The 17,968-nt window shown below is 44.9% G+C and overlaps 1 protein-coding gene across 4 annotated transcripts in view; it reads right to left on the bottom strand.

The window, feature by feature from the left end:
• Window positions 1-12: 12 nt before the first annotated feature.
• Window positions 13-17,968, bottom strand: part of greb1l (GREB1 like retinoic acid receptor coactivator) — a 39,324-nt gene continuing 21,368 nt past the window's right edge. For 2 of the 4 annotated variants that reach the window (XM_034612579.1, XM_034612580.1), the window contains exons 3-34: window positions 17,229-17,394; window positions 16,696-16,869; window positions 16,341-16,517; window positions 16,048-16,224; window positions 15,814-15,936; window positions 14,525-14,647; window positions 13,058-13,195; window positions 12,811-12,936; window positions 12,107-12,244; window positions 11,430-11,615; window positions 10,876-11,175; window positions 10,651-10,779; window positions 10,264-10,398; window positions 9,672-9,875; window positions 9,377-9,557; window positions 8,731-8,920; window positions 7,616-7,752; window positions 7,061-7,403; window positions 6,429-6,544; window positions 6,088-6,320; window positions 5,439-5,998; window positions 5,201-5,306; window positions 4,956-5,102; window positions 4,701-4,840; window positions 4,368-4,529; window positions 4,042-4,246; window positions 3,008-3,170; window positions 2,474-2,701; window positions 2,246-2,387; window positions 1,953-2,153; window positions 1,252-1,390; window positions 13-1,110 (exon numbers count right to left, since the gene is read on the bottom strand). In XM_034612579.1, the coding sequence (XP_034468470.1) occupies window positions 947-1,110; window positions 1,252-1,390; window positions 1,953-2,153; window positions 2,246-2,387; window positions 2,474-2,701; window positions 3,008-3,170; window positions 4,042-4,246; window positions 4,368-4,529; window positions 4,701-4,840; window positions 4,956-5,102; window positions 5,201-5,306; window positions 5,439-5,998; window positions 6,088-6,320; window positions 6,429-6,544; window positions 7,061-7,403; window positions 7,616-7,752; window positions 8,731-8,920; window positions 9,377-9,557; window positions 9,672-9,875; window positions 10,264-10,398; window positions 10,651-10,779; window positions 10,876-11,175; window positions 11,430-11,615; window positions 12,107-12,244; window positions 12,811-12,936; window positions 13,058-13,195; window positions 14,525-14,647; window positions 15,814-15,936; window positions 16,048-16,224; window positions 16,341-16,517; window positions 16,696-16,869; window positions 17,229-17,391 (5,850 nt within the window). In that variant the 5' untranslated portion in view covers window positions 17,392-17,394 and the 3' untranslated portion in view covers window positions 13-946. The remainder of the gene's footprint in view (window positions 1,111-1,251; window positions 1,391-1,952; window positions 2,154-2,245; window positions 2,388-2,473; window positions 2,702-3,007; window positions 3,171-4,041; window positions 4,247-4,367; window positions 4,530-4,700; window positions 4,841-4,955; window positions 5,103-5,200; window positions 5,307-5,438; window positions 5,999-6,087; window positions 6,321-6,428; window positions 6,545-7,060; window positions 7,404-7,615; window positions 7,753-8,730; window positions 8,921-9,376; window positions 9,558-9,671; window positions 9,876-10,263; window positions 10,399-10,650; window positions 10,780-10,875; window positions 11,176-11,429; window positions 11,616-12,106; window positions 12,245-12,810; window positions 12,937-13,057; window positions 13,196-14,524; window positions 14,648-15,813; window positions 15,937-16,047; window positions 16,225-16,340; window positions 16,518-16,695; window positions 16,870-17,228; window positions 17,395-17,968) is intronic. The other 2 variants (XM_034612582.1, XM_034612581.1) reach the window with 2 other exon arrangements.

Here is a 17,968-nt window from a genome sequence, read left to right as displayed (position 1 = left end):
CTCTGTTTTGGAGAGCAGACCTGCTTTGTGAGTGATCCCTAAGGTAACATTACTGCCCTGCCTCCTTGAAAGGACACAACTTGTATTCTTCTGTTGTGAATTTATTCTATTGGATGAAATCATTTGGAAAATACCGTCACACTCACTCTGCCATAGCTCCTTGTCAGAGGGTTATTGGTGCCATGGACACATTTTAGAGGCACACAAGATTAAGAGTTTGCACTTGGCTTAAATAGATTTTCTGTTTGCATTACACTGGTGGGACGGTAGGATCTGATACTCAAGATGATCAAAATCCAAAGCAGGCCAACCTGTGTTTGGGCTGATTTTTCAATATGAGATGATCTTCGTGGAGTTTGAGAGGCAGAGCAGGTGAGAAGGGACAAGGACAAGGTGCAGTGGAGGATTTCTTTGGTGCCAGCATATATACGTTAATGCCAAAAATACACTGTGAACAAGGAGAAAAAGCTTCAACCCCTTTTTTGGCAACCACCCTTGGATCTCCCTTAAAAACCCTGAGATAAACACTTTATGTCCTGGATGGGACGCACTGTAGTCACAGTCCATGTACACATACAATCTTCAAATAGTCACATTATCCATCGAACAGCGTCCATTTTTGCCAAATACAACAACGAAAAACAAATCAAGTTCAGTTTCAGCTGTGGGTTTTTTCCGCCCACAGCAAAGTCAGTGAAACACAAGCTCAAGTCGAGACAAGTTCAGCTACAAGCAAGAGTTAAAAACATGTACCGGCCCCTCTCCAGAGCCAGGCATAGTGCACTGTGGGAGCACAGATGAAGAAAAGCCACATCAGGCCGCCAATGCGTCCACAACCTCAGGTCTCGTGCTCCAGCAAATCCTCCAATCGGACTGCTGGTTGGGAATCAAATCTACCCTCATCTCTGATTGTGCTTCTGCAGCTGACTCGAGCATGTTCACAGGCTCAAACATGGCGGCCGGTCAGGAAGTAGAGGGGCCGGTCCTCGCTGCAGTTGGCTGTCTGAAACTCGTCGCGCAGCCGGAACTGCCACTCGTCTTCCAGCTCGAGCCGGACGATGGTCTGACGCAGGGAATTCCGGTCCTGACAGATCACACAGAGGGTGGCACCTGTGGACGTAGAGCAGGGTCAGAAACGTCCGATAGTAGAAAGTGCAGATCAAACTAGAATGCTAGTTGCTTGTTAAACCCACCAGGGGCCATCTCAATACCAACAGACTGCAGAGGAACTGGTGTGAACTAAGGGCTCACCTTTGAGGAAGCGGAATTTCCTGAGAAATCCCGAGACGACGAAGGAGTCACAGAGGTAAAGCAGAAGGCCACTGAACACCAGGCCCTGATGGTTCAGGTTGGTGGAGTGTGGACGAGAGTTGAAGTAGCACACGGAAATCTGCGACAAAAGATAAGACAAAAGCAACTAATGAAACTTGAACTGTATCCATTTTTTAGGTCAGAATTAATGAAATAATCTTCATGAAACCCTAACAATGCCTGTTTGGAGTTTTTAGGTGCATCTTTATGAGCTAATTTAAAGATTGTGTGATGTGGAACTGGGTCTCATGATTTATTCCCATTACAGGAGAAACAAAGGAAATGTGCATAGGTGTGCAGAGTGTGAACACGTCATCTGTACTAATGTAGAGTACAAATGTGCATCGTCTGCATTCCCTGTTTGCACATGTGCCTGGATGCAGGTCACAATGTCCTGAAGCAGAACAGATGGTGAAATCATGCAAAATGCTTCTGGGTGTTAAGAGAATTCTTCCGGCCTGTGAGATCATTCGAAAACAAACTCAGCAGGTTTAGTGTTAACCCCAGAAACAGTTTGTTCAAATAAATCAAATTCAGCATGTGTTCTGGCTGTTAACACTTCCTGTAGGTTTAAGTTGAAGGGGTGATGCTGACAGTCTTTTCTCTTCCCTTTCAAACTGCGACCTCCTGTGAGCTCTTACCTCCGGGCTGATGTTGAGGTAGCTGTCGATGGACAGAACTGGGTTGCTTCTGTTTTGAACAGCCTTTGGAAACAGTCTGTGGCTGCAGCTCTGTAGGAACCTTTCCAGCAGGAACTGGGCCGGGGCGTCTAGGAGGGTCTGTTCGCTGTCTGGGGCGCAGACGTACTGGGACGGGCTGATTGGGGCGGGGTTTTCTATTTCCTGGAGAGAGGGAGAAAGTAGTTCAGTGATCGGATTGTTGTTTCATTTTGTTAGAAGATAAAATAAAACCTGAGAAATGTTGCATCACGTACCATGAGTTTAGGTTTGACCAGGAAGTCTTTGTTCCTGCCAGTTGGAATGTGTTTCTTCATCAGGCTGAAGTAGTTGAAGCGACACAGCAGCAGCCCACTGCTGTTCACCCTTAGATTAAAGTCCACCTCCTCACAGCTATACCTGCATGAAAAACAGCAACACCAAAAACATCAAGACACCACACACATCAGTGGAGGCGCAGGTGAGACTCTCTGCTGCTAACTTACCGATTAAGGTCATACTGGACATTCTGCGTCAGGTCCACGTTGAGCATGACAAAGTCGTGGAGATGACACCGACTGAAGGGGTGGCTGGGAGACCTGCGAGCCAGGCTGCTGCTCCACTTGCGAGTGCCGCACATGGCGTACAGGGAGATCTTCGGCGTGCCCTCCATGTGCTGCAGCACCGTCTTCAGAGACACGTTGATGAGGGCGGAACTTCCATCGGATGACTCACTACGAGAGAGGGTACACAAACTTGAGAATGTATTGTAGGATAAAACCGTTCAATTAGAAATACTGCACTATGGTTGGGTGCCTCTGCCAGTTTTTGGGTCTCTCGCGTGTCACCGTGACTTTGTCCTTTAACCTTCGTCCACCAAAATCCAATCAGTTAGTCCTTGAGTCCGATTAAACGTTTGTGCCAAATTTGAAGAAATCCCTCATTGTTGTGAAATCATGTTCACAACAATGGGGCGGACAGAAACGGAGGCATAAAAATCTGGGTTTTATCCATATAGTAAAATCACAAACAATCAGTACCTGCAGTCCGCTGACTGGTGGACGTTCCACAGCACGCAGGAGTCGTCCATCATGACGATGAACGGCCACACATCTTGCCTCTTGACACCTTGCTCCTCTAGTCGGTTTCTCTCCAGCTCCAGGTTGTGGTACGACAGCTCTTTGATCATAAAGCGAGCAGCACCTGAAAACAGACGGGATCTCATGCATCAACATCTCAACAGCACTTTCTCAATGTATTTTTTTTAATTCCCACTTTGCCCCTCGACCAGAAGACGGAGCTACAGGAGGCAATAAACTGTGCCAAACCAAATATAAAAGCTGAATTCTGACATTTCAACGTGTGTGTACATTTTACAAGTTTACAAGTGAACTCTTTCAGTTGCTGGGCTGTGCAGAAATGGATCTATTCTACCAACATATATTTCATGCGGCCACGTTGACACTGAGGGTCAACACAAAGAACAAGGGTCCATGAAACCCACTGAACCCTTTGCTGTCGATCATAGAGCAGTTTAATGGCCCTCTTGACACCTGATTGGCTGATTCACAAATCAGACTATTGCTCTGCCACATGTTTTCATGTGTGATGCCTCTCTCCAGTTGGTTAGAAGAAAAATTGACTTATCACCTACTAACTGTAAAACTTTACAGTTAGTTATCAGCAGGGAGATAAGTTGCATGGTGATGTAGACTTTAAGGAACAGAGAGGAGTTTTTGACCACTAGTAGCGCTATTGAGCAATATCTTTATAATGCGAGAACAAGGAAATGCAGGTCGGGAAGATTGACAATATTCATGTATTTTGATGAGAAGCATTTAAACTATTTAGATGTACAATTTTAAATGAAACATTTTACTTTATTCAAGTCGACTTTTAAATAGCAGTAAAACACTGGACATGTAATTTATTGTGGTTGTGTAAAGTGTTAAATTAAGTTTATTAAAGCCACTACTTGTACTATAGGATCTGTCTAATAATCCTGATGGTATACGCTTGTTGTTTGTGCTTAACCTTCCTGCACATAGTTAGGATTTCCCAGTAAGTTGCTCACCAACTCCAGCGTGGTTGAACATGGCCGGCAGGACGAGCAGGATGTGGTTGGGCCAGTACTTCCTGTAGTGCGGCATCTCGCACTGCTTCACCACCAGGATGTGCACATGGGTGGCGCCCTCCATGGCGTGAAAGATGTTGAGCAGGCCGTGCTCTTGGTTTCCAGTGGTCGGCGTGAAGATCGGACTCTTCAGCAGATCAGGATTCTACGCACGGAAAATTTGAGAGGAACCTTAAACTTCAAGCATGAAGAGAAAACACAGGCCCACCCTCTCTGTTTGGATGTTTGTATTTACAGTGGGCTCATACATGGGGAGGTGAACTGACCTTGCCGGAGACCAGAGGCAGGCACATGCTCTCCAGGTGGCTGCCCTGCTGACTGAAGACAAAGTGCTGCTCCTTGGCTTTGGGAATGACGAACTGGAGCTGGACCTCCTCCCCGAGCATGGACGAGCAGAAGGTGAAGGCATGAAAGGTGCACTCCGACAGCTACAACACAAACACACACACACACAAACATATGCATTATTAACACAGAGTGATTACCATCAGAGCCCAAAAGAGTAAAAAGCTTTCGAGTGTCAAAGCATTTTGACAGGTCTGGATATATTGTATAAGCAGTTGAGTGCCTCAGATGTTTGGTCTGAGGACGTCACTCACCTGCATGGCGGGGCCCGCTTCACAGTAGTGGTGACACTGTTCGCAGTGGTGAAAGGCATTGTGGGCGGCGAACCTGCTCAGACGTATGGACTTGGTCTCTCGCTTGGCTGGCGTTTGGCTCTCGCCTTCCTGATTAAAATCTGCAGGCGCACATATAAATAACCCAACATACATCGTCAGTATTTATATCTGCAATGGTAGATTGTAAAGTTGATTTGAAGTGCTGCTGTTGAGTGTTTGCATATTTCTGTTGACCTTGTAAGACCTTTGGCATCTTATGAGAGAATACAGGGCTGGCCTCCTTGAACTTAGGGTCTCGGGGGTAAGGGTCAAAGGGCAGCTTTCGAACCTCCTCAATGTCGGGCCACTGGGTGTTTCCTGGAGTCGTGACCTCTGAGGTTTCTGAACATGAGAAGAACGTGAGCGGATGACGATTAAAACTAAATCAGAACTATTGAAAAGACACATCCGTCATTATCTGCTATCAAAATGATCCTTACCCTCCTCTTCGTCCTCTTCCTCATCATACACATCAACCTCCAACAGTCTGATGAGCATCCGAAACAGGATGCGGAGAAACTGCAGGTAGGCTCCGGTTTTACCCACCTAGCAAAGGACAAAAAAGTAAGTATGAATTGCCTGTATACACACATCTAGAGTTTGTCTGTCAATTGTCTAGTAATTACATTAATTCACTGATTCAATCTGTCACATGATTCGGGGGAAGTAGTACTTTACCTGAGGGGGTCCGCTGAGTAACAAACGTCGTGGATGCGGCACAGTCGGAGCTTCATAATCGGCATGATGCTGCCTGGTGATGGTCCACTGGCGGTAGTACGTGCTCTGCTCTGCCCCCTGCAGGTTTTGAGTAATAAGGGGCCTCAGTGGGCTGCTCCACGCCACATCTGCGTGAGGCAGCAGGGAGTAGGAGCTCAGCTGACTACCCAACTCGCCCGCCAGCAGGTTGTACGCCGCCCGGGACATGATGACGGTCCGTGGTGACACTCGAGTGGGCTTGGGTTCTCGGCTGCACTGCGTGGATTGGCTGGGCCTCTGGGTGGAGGAGGACGATGGGGAGGGGGAGGAAGAAGAGGAGCTGGAGCAAAGGGAAGGAGGGGCCTTGGAGGCTTTGGTGGGGTTCGTAGAGAACTGGCTTCCCAGGGAATCGCACTCCTGCTTAAACCCTTGTGTCATGGTGCCGATGTCTGAGATAGCAGGACCTTCAGGGAGGCAGGTGGAGGGTTTCTGGAATGAGTCGGCAACATCAGATGAACTGACTCCGTTCTCTGCCAAAGAACCTGAGTGAAGACATGGAAAGAATAAGACGTGAAACATTGTAAAAAGTTAAAATGCTAATATTCAGTATCTCGTGAGGTTAGAGACTCACCTGAAGTTCTGGTTGCCGCGCTGCCGTTGCTCTGAGGTCTTTCCAGCTCATCTCCGTCGTTCAGGCTGGTGGCGGCCTTTTCTACGTCGGACTCCCGGGGGGCTTTGACCTTCTTGGGCTCCTGGACAACGCCCATGGACACATGAGTGCAGGCCAGACCCACCTCCTGCTCCAGGGCCGTACGGGTCAGGTAGCTGGAGTCTATCAGACGAAGGTCACTGTATTTCAGAGACCTGGGAGAGCATGGAGAAGAAGATTGTTACTGAGAAAATGAATAAAAAGTTGTAAATCTTGTGTCCATGTTTGATGAGCTGTGGGGTTATTGTGAAGTCTGACTCTACCTGGGGAACGTCTCTCCAAGAGGGTCTTTCCCTGTGAGGATGACGATGCAGGGCAGCCCTTCCAGATCCTCGTAGGTGTGAGGAACCCAGTCCTCGTTCTCACAGCCTCGCCACGCCTGCAGCAAAACACAAAGATTACGTAGTGTTTAGTTTAGATTCAACTTTATTATCAATGCATAAAGTACAAGTACAACGAAATGCAGTTTAAATACATCTTAATGGCATGGATGGGGATTGAACCCATGTTCTTTGATTTACAAGTACATTGCCTTATCACTTACTACAATGTCATTTTAGTAGCCAGCCATTTAAAACTAGCCCAATAATGCCAAAATAATCCAATATCCTCATTTTGATGTATTGGTGAAGGAAAGAATAAAGTCTAAACATAATATCTGCAGGGTTTCAGTTGATTGTGGTGGTTAAAATAAGGTTGGATACTGATGTCAATATTCTGAAAAAAATTATCTAAATAAATAAATTCAAAGGAAAACGTCAATTCCCTGATAATTACTTCAGACTTCTATTTAAAATCTCTTTTCACATGGATGGGATTTCCTAAATATCATCTTGCTCGAATAAGCCAGAGTCCCTATATTATTTAATAGAAAACACAATTAAAACATTCTCACCCTGAGACGACTGGTGAAGTTTCGGTGCAGGTTGAGTTCGGAGGCCGGACTCCCCAGCAGCACGGCGAAGCACAGCTGGAGCCCCAGCTTATCTCTCACGTCCTCCAGTCGTTCCCGGGCCAGCATCGCCAGCTGCAGCGAGGGGACGCGGACCAGCAGCATGTGGCCCCGCCCCTGGGAGCCCTCTCTGCTCGGGGCATTGATCAGGTCCTCCACCATGGCCAGAGTCTCCGGGGTGATGTGGTCCCTCAGGGACGGGGAGGAGGTCAGAGCCATCATGGCCTCGGTGTACTGCTGAATCAGCAGGTAGCTGCGGATCACCATGCTGTGTAGGTGCGGATGTCTGGGACAACAAATGGGATTGTTGTTTTTATTTTAGAGCTTTTCAGGTGTTTATGTTGTTTCTCATAATCAACAATACAATTCAGATATTTTTAAGTTTCTGAAAATGAGGCATTTGACAAAAGAGAAGCTGTGCAAACGTTTTTTGTAGCTGTGTGAAAAATCTACTGCTGGATGACGAAAGCTTCTCTGCACTGCTGACCTCACACTGACCTTTCCAGCAGAGTGTGGACCATCTTCTCAAATGCATCATCACAGCGCAGAATGGGACTGGCCACGCCCCACTGCAGGGAGCTGCTGTAGTCCCTCAGGCCAAAGTAGACCAGCTCGTGGGCCGACTGCTCTCCCTGCTGGAGGAAAAGTGTACATGGCTGAGTGTTTGTGGTAGAATGCATCCAGGAAGGACGAGGCCCAAAGTGCCCATGGTTTAAACTTCTTAATTTAAATGTTGTCAATTCAAGTTGTCATCAAAATCACTGCTTTCAAACCTAATCGGCTTGTGACCGCTTAAAGTGTCAATGGTAATGTTCATGTGTTGGGAGCAGGTCAGAAGTAAAAGTACGTATTTGAGTATTTTTTTATATAACTGAAGGGATATAATTTTCCAATAATTCACAAAAAAAAGTAAAAAATTAAAAGAAACAAACCAAATTCTGTCCAGATTTTTTTAGCTTTCTCGTATTATTACCATTTAATTACTATTAATATTGTAAATAGTGTGATTCATGGATTCATTCTTATATAATAACATGTTTTGTTGCTGTGAAACCAGAATGTACATGTATGCAAATAATGTTTTATACTTTTAATAATGGACATTGTTGATGACAATATTATGTGTTGAATGTAAACGTAATAATATGTTTGATTTTACTTTTTATTATTTTTAATCGCATTCTTATTCTTATTATAGTACTAAATAGAATGTTCAATTAATTGAAGCCATCATTGATCACGTTTTAAAGACTCAATGCTCCATGTGGTTGTAATGTGACAGATGTATTATCAGCATAACACAACATATCTCATTTATTATCTGATGTTAAAGTGAAGATCCAGCTCCTCTTCCTGTTGATGTAAATGCATGTTGTTCCACCAGGTGGAGTAGCTACACCACTTCAGTTACGAATGAGCCTCTGTGAGATATGACGAAGTTATGATTTGACGACATTTACAATAACAATATGCCAAAAAAAGCTTTTATAACTTTACCGAACTAACAAAACTTTTTACAGTTGTTTGATTTTTCAGTCATATTTCTAATTCCACTGAAACCCTTTAACTTCATAATTCAGGAGGTTTCTTCTGTGTAAAGTGAAAACGCTCACCAGACTTCTGCTGGACGGCCAGTGGACCTCGTTGTGGATGCTGATGCGGGACTGACGCGTCTGCTGCGTGTGTGGGAAGCAGCTGACCTGCAGGACCAACAGGTTCATGGCATCGAGGACTTCCTGGCAGTTCACCACCCGGTCAGCCAGACCTTGCAGCTCGCCATGGCACACAGACCCAGACAGAGCACTGCAGATAGAGAGAGAGGGGGGGTGAATTGTTGGATATTTTAGGCTCCTGCACAAATTCTACCATTTTAATAAAATGTTTGGTTTTTTGGTTCATTCTTGAGGAAAATGCTCTTGAAAACAGGAAGTGATCTATTTTATGCTTCTGGCTGGTTTGCTCGTAATACACAGAAGATCTTGGCAGGAGCAGCAACAGCTTCCATCTTTGAACGGAGAAACAAAAGCTCACAATTGTCAAACTGCATCAACCGTAAATGCACAGGGGTCTCAAATGAGGTGGCCTACATTTCTCCACAATTCAAAGATTTCCTGTGTTTGTTTTCACTTGCTTGCAGCTGTTCTCCTCTCTCCACTATGAACGGAACAAGGTTCATGTTCGCAGCCACAACAGTTCATATTTTCAAACAGCCGCAGATTATCAACGGAGCAAAACAAGGTCGGTCTGGGGACGGCGTACCTTGTGAGGTCGACGTGCGAGTTGTCGTGAATGAGGACAAACAGCGTGTAGGGGTTCTGTTTGACTTTCCTCATGAAGGCCTCCATCTTGGCGTGAACATCATTGTCCAGACGCACCACGTACTTGTCTGACTTCTGAAAGGCTGAGGAGGTGTCCTCGATTCCCAGGTCCACAAGCACTCCTGAGGAAAAACACACAACGAACCACGAATGACGACACAACTCATCTTTTGAACATTAAAGTGTACTCACAACCTCATGAGACAACACTGGAATTGAAAGTTCTTAACACAAACCTGATTGTCGGATGCGCTGTGCTGTCTGGTGCACCAGAATGTGAGAGGGCGGGACCAAAACCAGGAAGTCCACTTTACAGAAGCGACCCAGGTCGAGGTTCTGGGTCCCCGAGTCTGCGATGGAGCAGACTTGAGAGAGGAGGCTGCGAGCCACAGTCAGCTGGGTTGGGTAGATCTGGAACACCTTACCCAGGAGCTCTGCTGCTGGGAAACACAGAGGAAATCGTTAACAGAATCACAATAGTTGTCGATCGAATGTGACAGAATTACAATAAGAATTACTCTTATTGTCAAAACAAGAGTGATACAGATATTTAACATGAGGAGCATATTTATCTCAATGACGAAAAGCAGCATAGTTTGTACCAGACTTTTTAGTTTAGTCTGAATCAAAATAACAGGCGTTAGAGGTGCTTTGGAGCAAGGTGTTTACTTAGTGTTTGGTCTTTGCCTCATAATTTAGTTTCCTCTGTTGCATAGAGGACATATTTGCAGAATGAACCATAACTATGGACTGAGGGATATAACCGATGTCCAATATAAACAGATTGTTTTGGAGTCCCTGGCTACTGGGCTGATTAGTTGAGTTTACCTCTGTCTGAGGGCGGTGACATGCTGGCAGCCTCCTGCGAGTGGATGTGGTCAGTGACATCCCCCTGAAAGGGCTGGATGACCTGTCCCTTCCGTCGACGCTGGTATCGCACCAGCTGCTTGTCCAGATTGTCCCCTGAAAACAACCGGTCACCATAGTTACACGAGGACACGCAGGCAGGGATGCAAGGTACGGCTGCGACCAGATATTCCCTTTTTCCTTATTCATTGTACATTCAACACACATTGGTTTTAGTTTATTCTATTTAGCCCTTTTATTAAAATATCTACAGTTTTAAAGGTGTGTCATGACAACAGACTGTTACACAAGGTTTCACTGCATTAAATAAAAAAACGCACAATGATGTTTATTATGTGCAGAACTCACCTAATGATGTGGTTTTGAAGTGAGACGCCAGGACGCTGACTTTCCCTGTGATGAGCTCGTAGCTGATTTCCTTCAGGAACTCGTTAGTCGTCAGCATTCCTTCAGCTAAGGCCCGTGCTTGGTACTTTCCTGCGTTCAACACATAGTTTTAGATTTAGTTATTGAAAATGTAAAAAACATTGCAGAACTTAGTCGGGATCATAAGGAAGTAGCAGCAGAACTCACCCAAAACGAGCACGCAGAACTCACTGGTGCTCATTTTCGAGGCACATATGATGACCACATAGGTGGGCAGGCACTGCTGGGGGTGGGGGCCCTCGCTGAGAGTGCGCAGTGACTCCGAGATGCCCTCTCCCAAAGAGTTGTGGGTGACCACGACTTGGACGCTTCCCCCGGAGACGCTGGCCTCCAGCCGAGCCAACCACGGCAGCTGGGACAGGGAGATGGCGGGACCCCCAGGACAGCACAGCATGGCCTTCAGGACGATCTGCTCCAGCTCCTCCCGCAGTGGAATCTGATTGGAACCTGAGGGGAAAATTTGGAATATGAAATCTCACATATACACCTGATACACCTCAGCTGACCTCAGTCGGGATGTAGAAAAGGTCATAAATGGTCGAAGTTAGATATTTGTTTTCGCAGGAGCGTTTAATTGTTTAAACAAGACTTGAGCACCTCACGGCCATCGACCCCACTGCTGAGCTCACAAGCAACATGATGAGTAAAAACACAAAGAGGAGGGATAGATAGAGATGTGAGCTTTTGTGTTTGCTGCTTACTTAAACGTGCAAGATACTGTAAAGTGAGCAGGATCATGGTCTCCACACTGAGCAGCTGATTCCGGTTCAGGCCCAACGTCTCCAGGGTTTTCTCTGTCAGCTGGCTGCTCTTGTAGCAGCTGACCAGCAGGGGGCTCACCACTATATCCCCAACATTCCCATAGAAGTAAGGTAAAGTGCCATGTCCTGAAAAAGAGAGGAAGCCTTCATTAGACAAACCTGAAACGATATCAAGCAATGATAATATTACGTTTACCGTAAAGAAATTTAACACAAATTTTAAACTAGTTATAATATAAAGTAGATTTTTAGAAAGTCTCAATTTTGGAGTCAAAATATGAGAAACATGACAATTTATTCAAAGTAAAGTGGGACACCCGAATATGGTCTGAAAAAAAAGATAAACATTTGAATCCTGCATGAGTGTGATATGTGGCTACAAACTAAATAATGGGATAAAGTGCAGGGATGAGCCTAGAGTTAAAAAAAACTACTCATACCTACACCAATACACTGTCTGACCTCTAAAAATGGCAGATTATCATCAGCTGGATAACTGAATTTTCATTTTGCTTTGTCCTACTCTGGGGGTGAAACAGAATTTGATTCTGTTTTCCTGACACTGATTGAATGAGGTTACGTTGCTGCAGGACAGATCTCTGAATAAAGAATCGTACCGATGAGGATGACAGGGCGAATACCCGAAGAGTTGAGCAGGTTGTCGGGGACGATGACCGTCTCTCCGACCGTGACAGGTTGGGGCTGAATGACTGCAGCTACCTGCGGCTGAGGAGAGGATACTCCTAACACAGCACCTGCATGGAAATGAACATGTTAATATTTGGATAAGAACAGCTAATCTGTTAGACCATAATCATTTTCATATAAACCCTGCATTAATAGTTGTGGCTGTTCTGCTAATGTGCTAATATGTTCTAATCTAATTTATTTGGAATAGTGCTGGTTTATATATAACCGCAATTACATGATGCAGCAGAAACCTTCTTCAATCCTGCAATTTTAAAAAACATTTCTGCTACAAAACTCTCCATCTGTATCTCCATGGAGATGTTCGGTGAATCATCCCTAACAACCAGAGAAAACCAGGGCTGTGCGTACTCTGTCCCCAAACCAGAGGAAGCAAAACAACACAGTCTCTGCTCCGAAAGGCAGAGGAACACACTACACGCACACGCACGCACACGCACACGCACACACGCACACACACACACACACACACACACACACACACACACAGAGGGAAATGAACTAAAAAGGAAACATGTGACATATTAAGGGCAATTTAAAATCCGGCTCCCACTGACTCATGTAGAATACATTACAGCTCAAAGACAAGTCCTGACGAGGTTCAGGAACTGACCTGGGGAACAAACGATTGGTCGGATGGCTGGAACGGGGACGGCTGTTGGTGGGACAGGAACTAACGTGGTGGGATGCCAGCTCCGGTGGCGTTTCTTTGGCGGACCCGAGGTCATGACAGAAGATACTGAGGATCACAAACAGACACAGAGAACTACGTTAAAAAAGAAAATGGAGCCAAATGAATGTACAACATGTTGTGTTTCGACAGATACTCTAGTTTTCTCAGAGAAGAGAGAAAGGCTTACATGGAATGTCTCCTATGTCGGCAGAGCGATACCCCTGAGCCTGAGGCCCTAAGGACACCTGGGACGGGCTCAGTAGGGGAGGACGCCCATCAACACCCAGACCGTTAGTGGGCCCATTCACCCTCAGAGCTGTGGGTACTGGACACACACACATGCACACGTTAACACACTAGAGACAGATAGAACATACACTTAACCCACAGATTGTATTTAAAGATGGACGACATGGAATCTCTCCAAAAGTGAAGCCAAAACGTCTCAATCGCCACCTGGTGGCTGGCTGCAGTAAAGTGCAATGGATTGATCATAAGTCAGACAAAAAAATGAATAATAATATAATAAAATAAATAGATGATTCATTTTAGTTAGCTCTCATCACACTGATGTTTCACCCAGTGCTATTTTTGTTAAGTTAAGTTTGGTTTTAATTGATTATTTGATGTTATAAAACGGGGTGAAACATCCTGATTGACGGATGAAGCTGACTCAAAAAAAACAACCTTGGAAAATAAAATTTTGATTTTGACCTGATGAGGGCGCTAGAGGAAGTTTTATTTAAACACAGTCTTAATAAAGATTGCATCCTTTGATGACAATAAATAAAGAAAAAGGAAAAGAAAACTCATCCAGTTGTTGTTGACCAGTCAATGTGGTGGACAAACTGACAAACTGACCAACTGACAAACTGACAAACTGACAAACTGACAAACTGACAGACCCTAATTGCTAATCTGAAATATTTATGTCTAATATTTTACTCAATACATTAATTTTAAATATACTCACAGCTGTAACAGAGAGAGGACAATACATAAATGTGTCAGTACTGACAGCGGCGTATTGATTTCCTATATATGATCGTCTATCGCCGGTGACCCCACTGGACTTTTTCCAATCTCATATTCACTGTGTATGCAATTCACTAAAACATTGATCCGTATGTGTAGTCTTTGCTTGTCAATATCACAACCTTGTAAAGGGGCTAATGGATAGCAAGGCCTTAAAAAGTCATTACAGCATTCCTTCTTTCCGTATTGATTGGTGCGTAAATAAGTGCCCACACACACACACACAAACACACACACAGTCGCGTGTTGTGTGTACATGTTGTGTGTGTGCGTCTAAACAGGACGTAGCAGAGCTTAATCTTTGCTCCACGGTCAGCCACAGATCCATCTCCCTTGTGCTGAACCACGTAGAAAACAACCTGTAGCTAAGCAACCTCTTTCAGTGTAAGGGCAAGGCCAGTGAAGTGTAACTCACGAGAAGGCAAAGGATCATTAGCATCTAAATCTGGACATATGTCACTTTCGAGGCCCGGATGCAACTGGGAGCATAGGAGTGTGACTAAAATTTATACTTTGTTTTTCATATGATGGATTAAAATGCAGAATTCAATCTAATTGTAAATAATATTCACTTATGAAACCATGCGAAAGCTACTGCTGTGCTGAAAAAGAGCCTCACCTATTGGTAGAGTCTTGTTTCCAGGTGTGGAGGCCAGAGGTTTGAGGAAGCTGGAGTCTCGGCTGAGGTCCTGACCCCCGAAAAACACAGAGGATGCTTGCGTCGTTCTGGTGGGGGGGGAATCTAGAAATGAAAACAGACGTGTAACGGTGTAAAAACACGTATAACACTTAAAAACACTCTCACTGTCCGTGGTGTGGTGTTTCTTTGCACCGGACCGGTTACAAACGTTATGGATTGCTTAAAACTAAAGCCCTAACATCCACCATTCCTCTGAGGGGTCAATTTGGACCAATCGGTCACCTTTGGACTTCATGCTGCTTGTATCAAACTCATGTCAAATGAGCACACGCTCTTCAGACTCCACGTCGGTTGCACAGTACAAACAGGCCCCTGCTCTGCTTTTCATTAATGATTCCAGGATAATTTGGCACGGAGGTTGCAAGGCTGCATGCTACGGTGCACAACCTCTCTCCTCCTGGGCGAGTTTCGGTGACCTAATCTGGGAGCAGGATGTACCTGAAGGTCGCAGTCAGGAGATTCCAGGAAAAAGAGTATCCCAACAACGAGCCCTGCGGGTCAGCAACCTAACACACTAATGTGTGAGATCTCTGCTGACAGGCTGCTTCCAGGTTCAGAACAAATCAATACCAGAAGCCCAGGAGCCCTTTTTTCAATCAAAGAGGGAAGGAGGCCCTGCTGTTGTGACAAGTCAGGGAAGAACATCTACTTGAAGAGAGGCAGAATATTTTTCTCCTGGTCGTATTATTCAGGCTTAAATTCATCACATTGCTGTTTAAGATTCATCCTCTTGTGACAAAAAGTGTCGTGAAATGTGAATTGTGCAACTGAAATGTATTAAATTGACTTTTTAGTCTGAAATTGCAACAGAAAGCAGATGGTGCTAATAACAGTTTCTGATAATAGCAATAACAATATGAACATAAACTGCAAATCTTATTTTGCATTGAGATAAGATATTTTAAGATACTAGAATAATGCATCAAACAATAATTCTAACAAAATGGAATGAAACCAAGCAAAGAGCCTTTGTTTGTCACAACCTAAGTCATGAACATCTTTATTCACATGTCAGACTGTGCTCACCTTTCAGGGCTCAGGCGCCACAACCTGTCTTTATGGCAACAACATAAACCCGTCAGCTATACCAACAGACATAACGACAACTTTTTGGTGGAATATATATTCAGATCGTCATTTGACGATAAATTGTTTGAGCTTGAATCATGTGCATCTGTGTTGTTGTTGTTGTTGTTGTACCGTCTCACCTGAGAGGGAAAAGGGAGACGAGCTGTGTCCGCTGGTGCCTCCATTTTCTTTACTGCTGAGCGAGGAGGACAAGCTGGGTTTGGAGGTGGACGCGTTGCTGGACAACTGACGTGTTTTACAGTCTGAGAGGGACAACAACAACCGTGAGTCACTGTGTGCACAAGCTCATCGTCAGAGAATACATCAGCATCACACAGACTTGAAAAGCTCAGACAGCATATTATGTTTTGTACCTTTCCAGCAGATGAGGGGTCCTTTGCACAGAGCACCCTGAGAATTCTTCACCAGGTAGTTCTTTAAGTGCTTCTGCTTCTTGGGCTGGGTGGACAACTTCAGGTTGATGTGGTTGGAAAACTCAGTGAAGTATCTGAAGCCCTTTTCACCGCAGCCCACACAGTTTCCTGAAAAACCTGGAGGCCACATAATAAGATTATTGCATTAGTTTAGAAATAGTTATTACTCATCCAGTGATTGGCCGAATTCATAAAAACGATCTGATCTCAGACCACAGGGGGAACAGACTGACCTAAAAGTGCATTTTTCCCGTTGTCGTCAGGCAAAAAGCGGCGGTCCACGGCACACACCAGTATGTGCTCGGGGACACTGGGGGACTTGGCGCCCACCAGCTCGAAGCCTGCTGGGACTTCGATGGGCTCTGTTGCTATGGAGTCCAGGCGGAGGTCTTTGCCTGCCTGACAGAACCCTGAGAGAGGAGGAGGAAGCAGATGAGTGATTTGAAGAAAAAAAAAGGGGCCAAGCTTTCAGTTTATCTATTAATCAGTAAAAATATGACATGTTCTGTAAGGATTTTAGTACTTTTCTGTGAACGTATTTATATTTTAGAGTCAGGATTAAGGCGTGCAGGTTGGGGGGGTGGTTACCGTCCAGTGTGCAGCAGCCGTCTGGTGCAGGTGCCTGCAGGTAGGGGAGCGGGGGGCTGCTGCTGTCTGAGTCGTCTTCTTCCTCCAGCTCCTCAAGATCGTTGGATGAGTGACCGTTCATGAGGTCTTGGCCCGGGGGCTCCCCGGCATGGAGGTCGACTTTTGGCTTAATGTCTGAAGTAGATTTTAAATCACGTTAGAGCCTGATCCCAACAATGGGCAACAATGTATTTGACAGATTCAAAATCATTTTCAAATATGTTAATTATGAAATAAAGACCCATAAAGTCGTGACCAGGGCTTTGACTTGATATTTCAATATTGATAATGTATCAGTCATGTATCAGCAGAGATGACTGACAAAATAAACATGAGGCAATTTAATGGAAGCGGAATAATTCAGGAAATTTGATCATTTAATTGTACTGCAGCCGTTCAGACACAGAAACACAACATTTAGAAAGTTTGAGTGAACCTGAAACTAATTTGATTTGAAGCACTGGCCTACTTGGCCCTCACTGTGAGGGTCCTACCTTCCATGTTTCCAGGATACGGCTCCGGCTCCGGCTCCAGGTAGAGCTGTGTGAAGATGGGCTGTGGATCTCCGCTGCTCGAGCGCAGTGAAGCCTCAATCGAGTTGTGGAGAACCTCTTCAAATCGAGCAGACTTCAGCTGCCCGGCATATGAATTCCCCATTATCTGTGGAGAAGACATGCACGGTCACGATGCTGTTCTCCTCTCTTCACTGATTAGATCCTCGCATGAGAGGCCGTACACACCGCACGACAGCAACAGGTGTCTCAAGCAAATGATCTGTTCACATGAGAGAGACCTGACATTATAATCCTGTTTTATACTTTGTGAAAAGGGACAACGATCACGGTGAGGAGAGGTTTTACTCTGGAAATGGATCTGCTACAAAATGCAAATCTGTCCAAAGTTTACCAGAAGCACGACGATGCATCAGTTAACTAACAGAATCAGCTGATATGAGCCTTTCACACACGTGTAGGTATCTGTGTTTATGTTTGCTGATACGAAATCTTTTTTTACAGAATAAACAATGCAGAACACTAAAGGTTTGCATTTCTGTTTTGGAAATGTTTTTAAATCGGTATTGGAATAACCCCCGATACACCTGAATCGGTCAGGTTCTACTTGCAGTGTCTAATGAACAGAATGGTTGGACTTATACTTATACCTATACTTATTATTAAAGAATTGCCTCCTTGGTTGGATTATTTAGAAACAAAAGTTTGGTTAATTAATAATA

This window comes from Hippoglossus hippoglossus, chromosome 17 (assembly GCF_009819705.1).
Source record: "Hippoglossus hippoglossus isolate fHipHip1 chromosome 17, fHipHip1.pri, whole genome shotgun sequence".
Taxonomy (NCBI): Eukaryota; Metazoa; Chordata; class Actinopteri; order Pleuronectiformes; family Pleuronectidae; genus Hippoglossus; species Hippoglossus hippoglossus.
The sequence above is the reverse complement of the archived record's forward strand: the minus strand, read 5'-3'. Positions and strand labels throughout refer to the sequence as shown.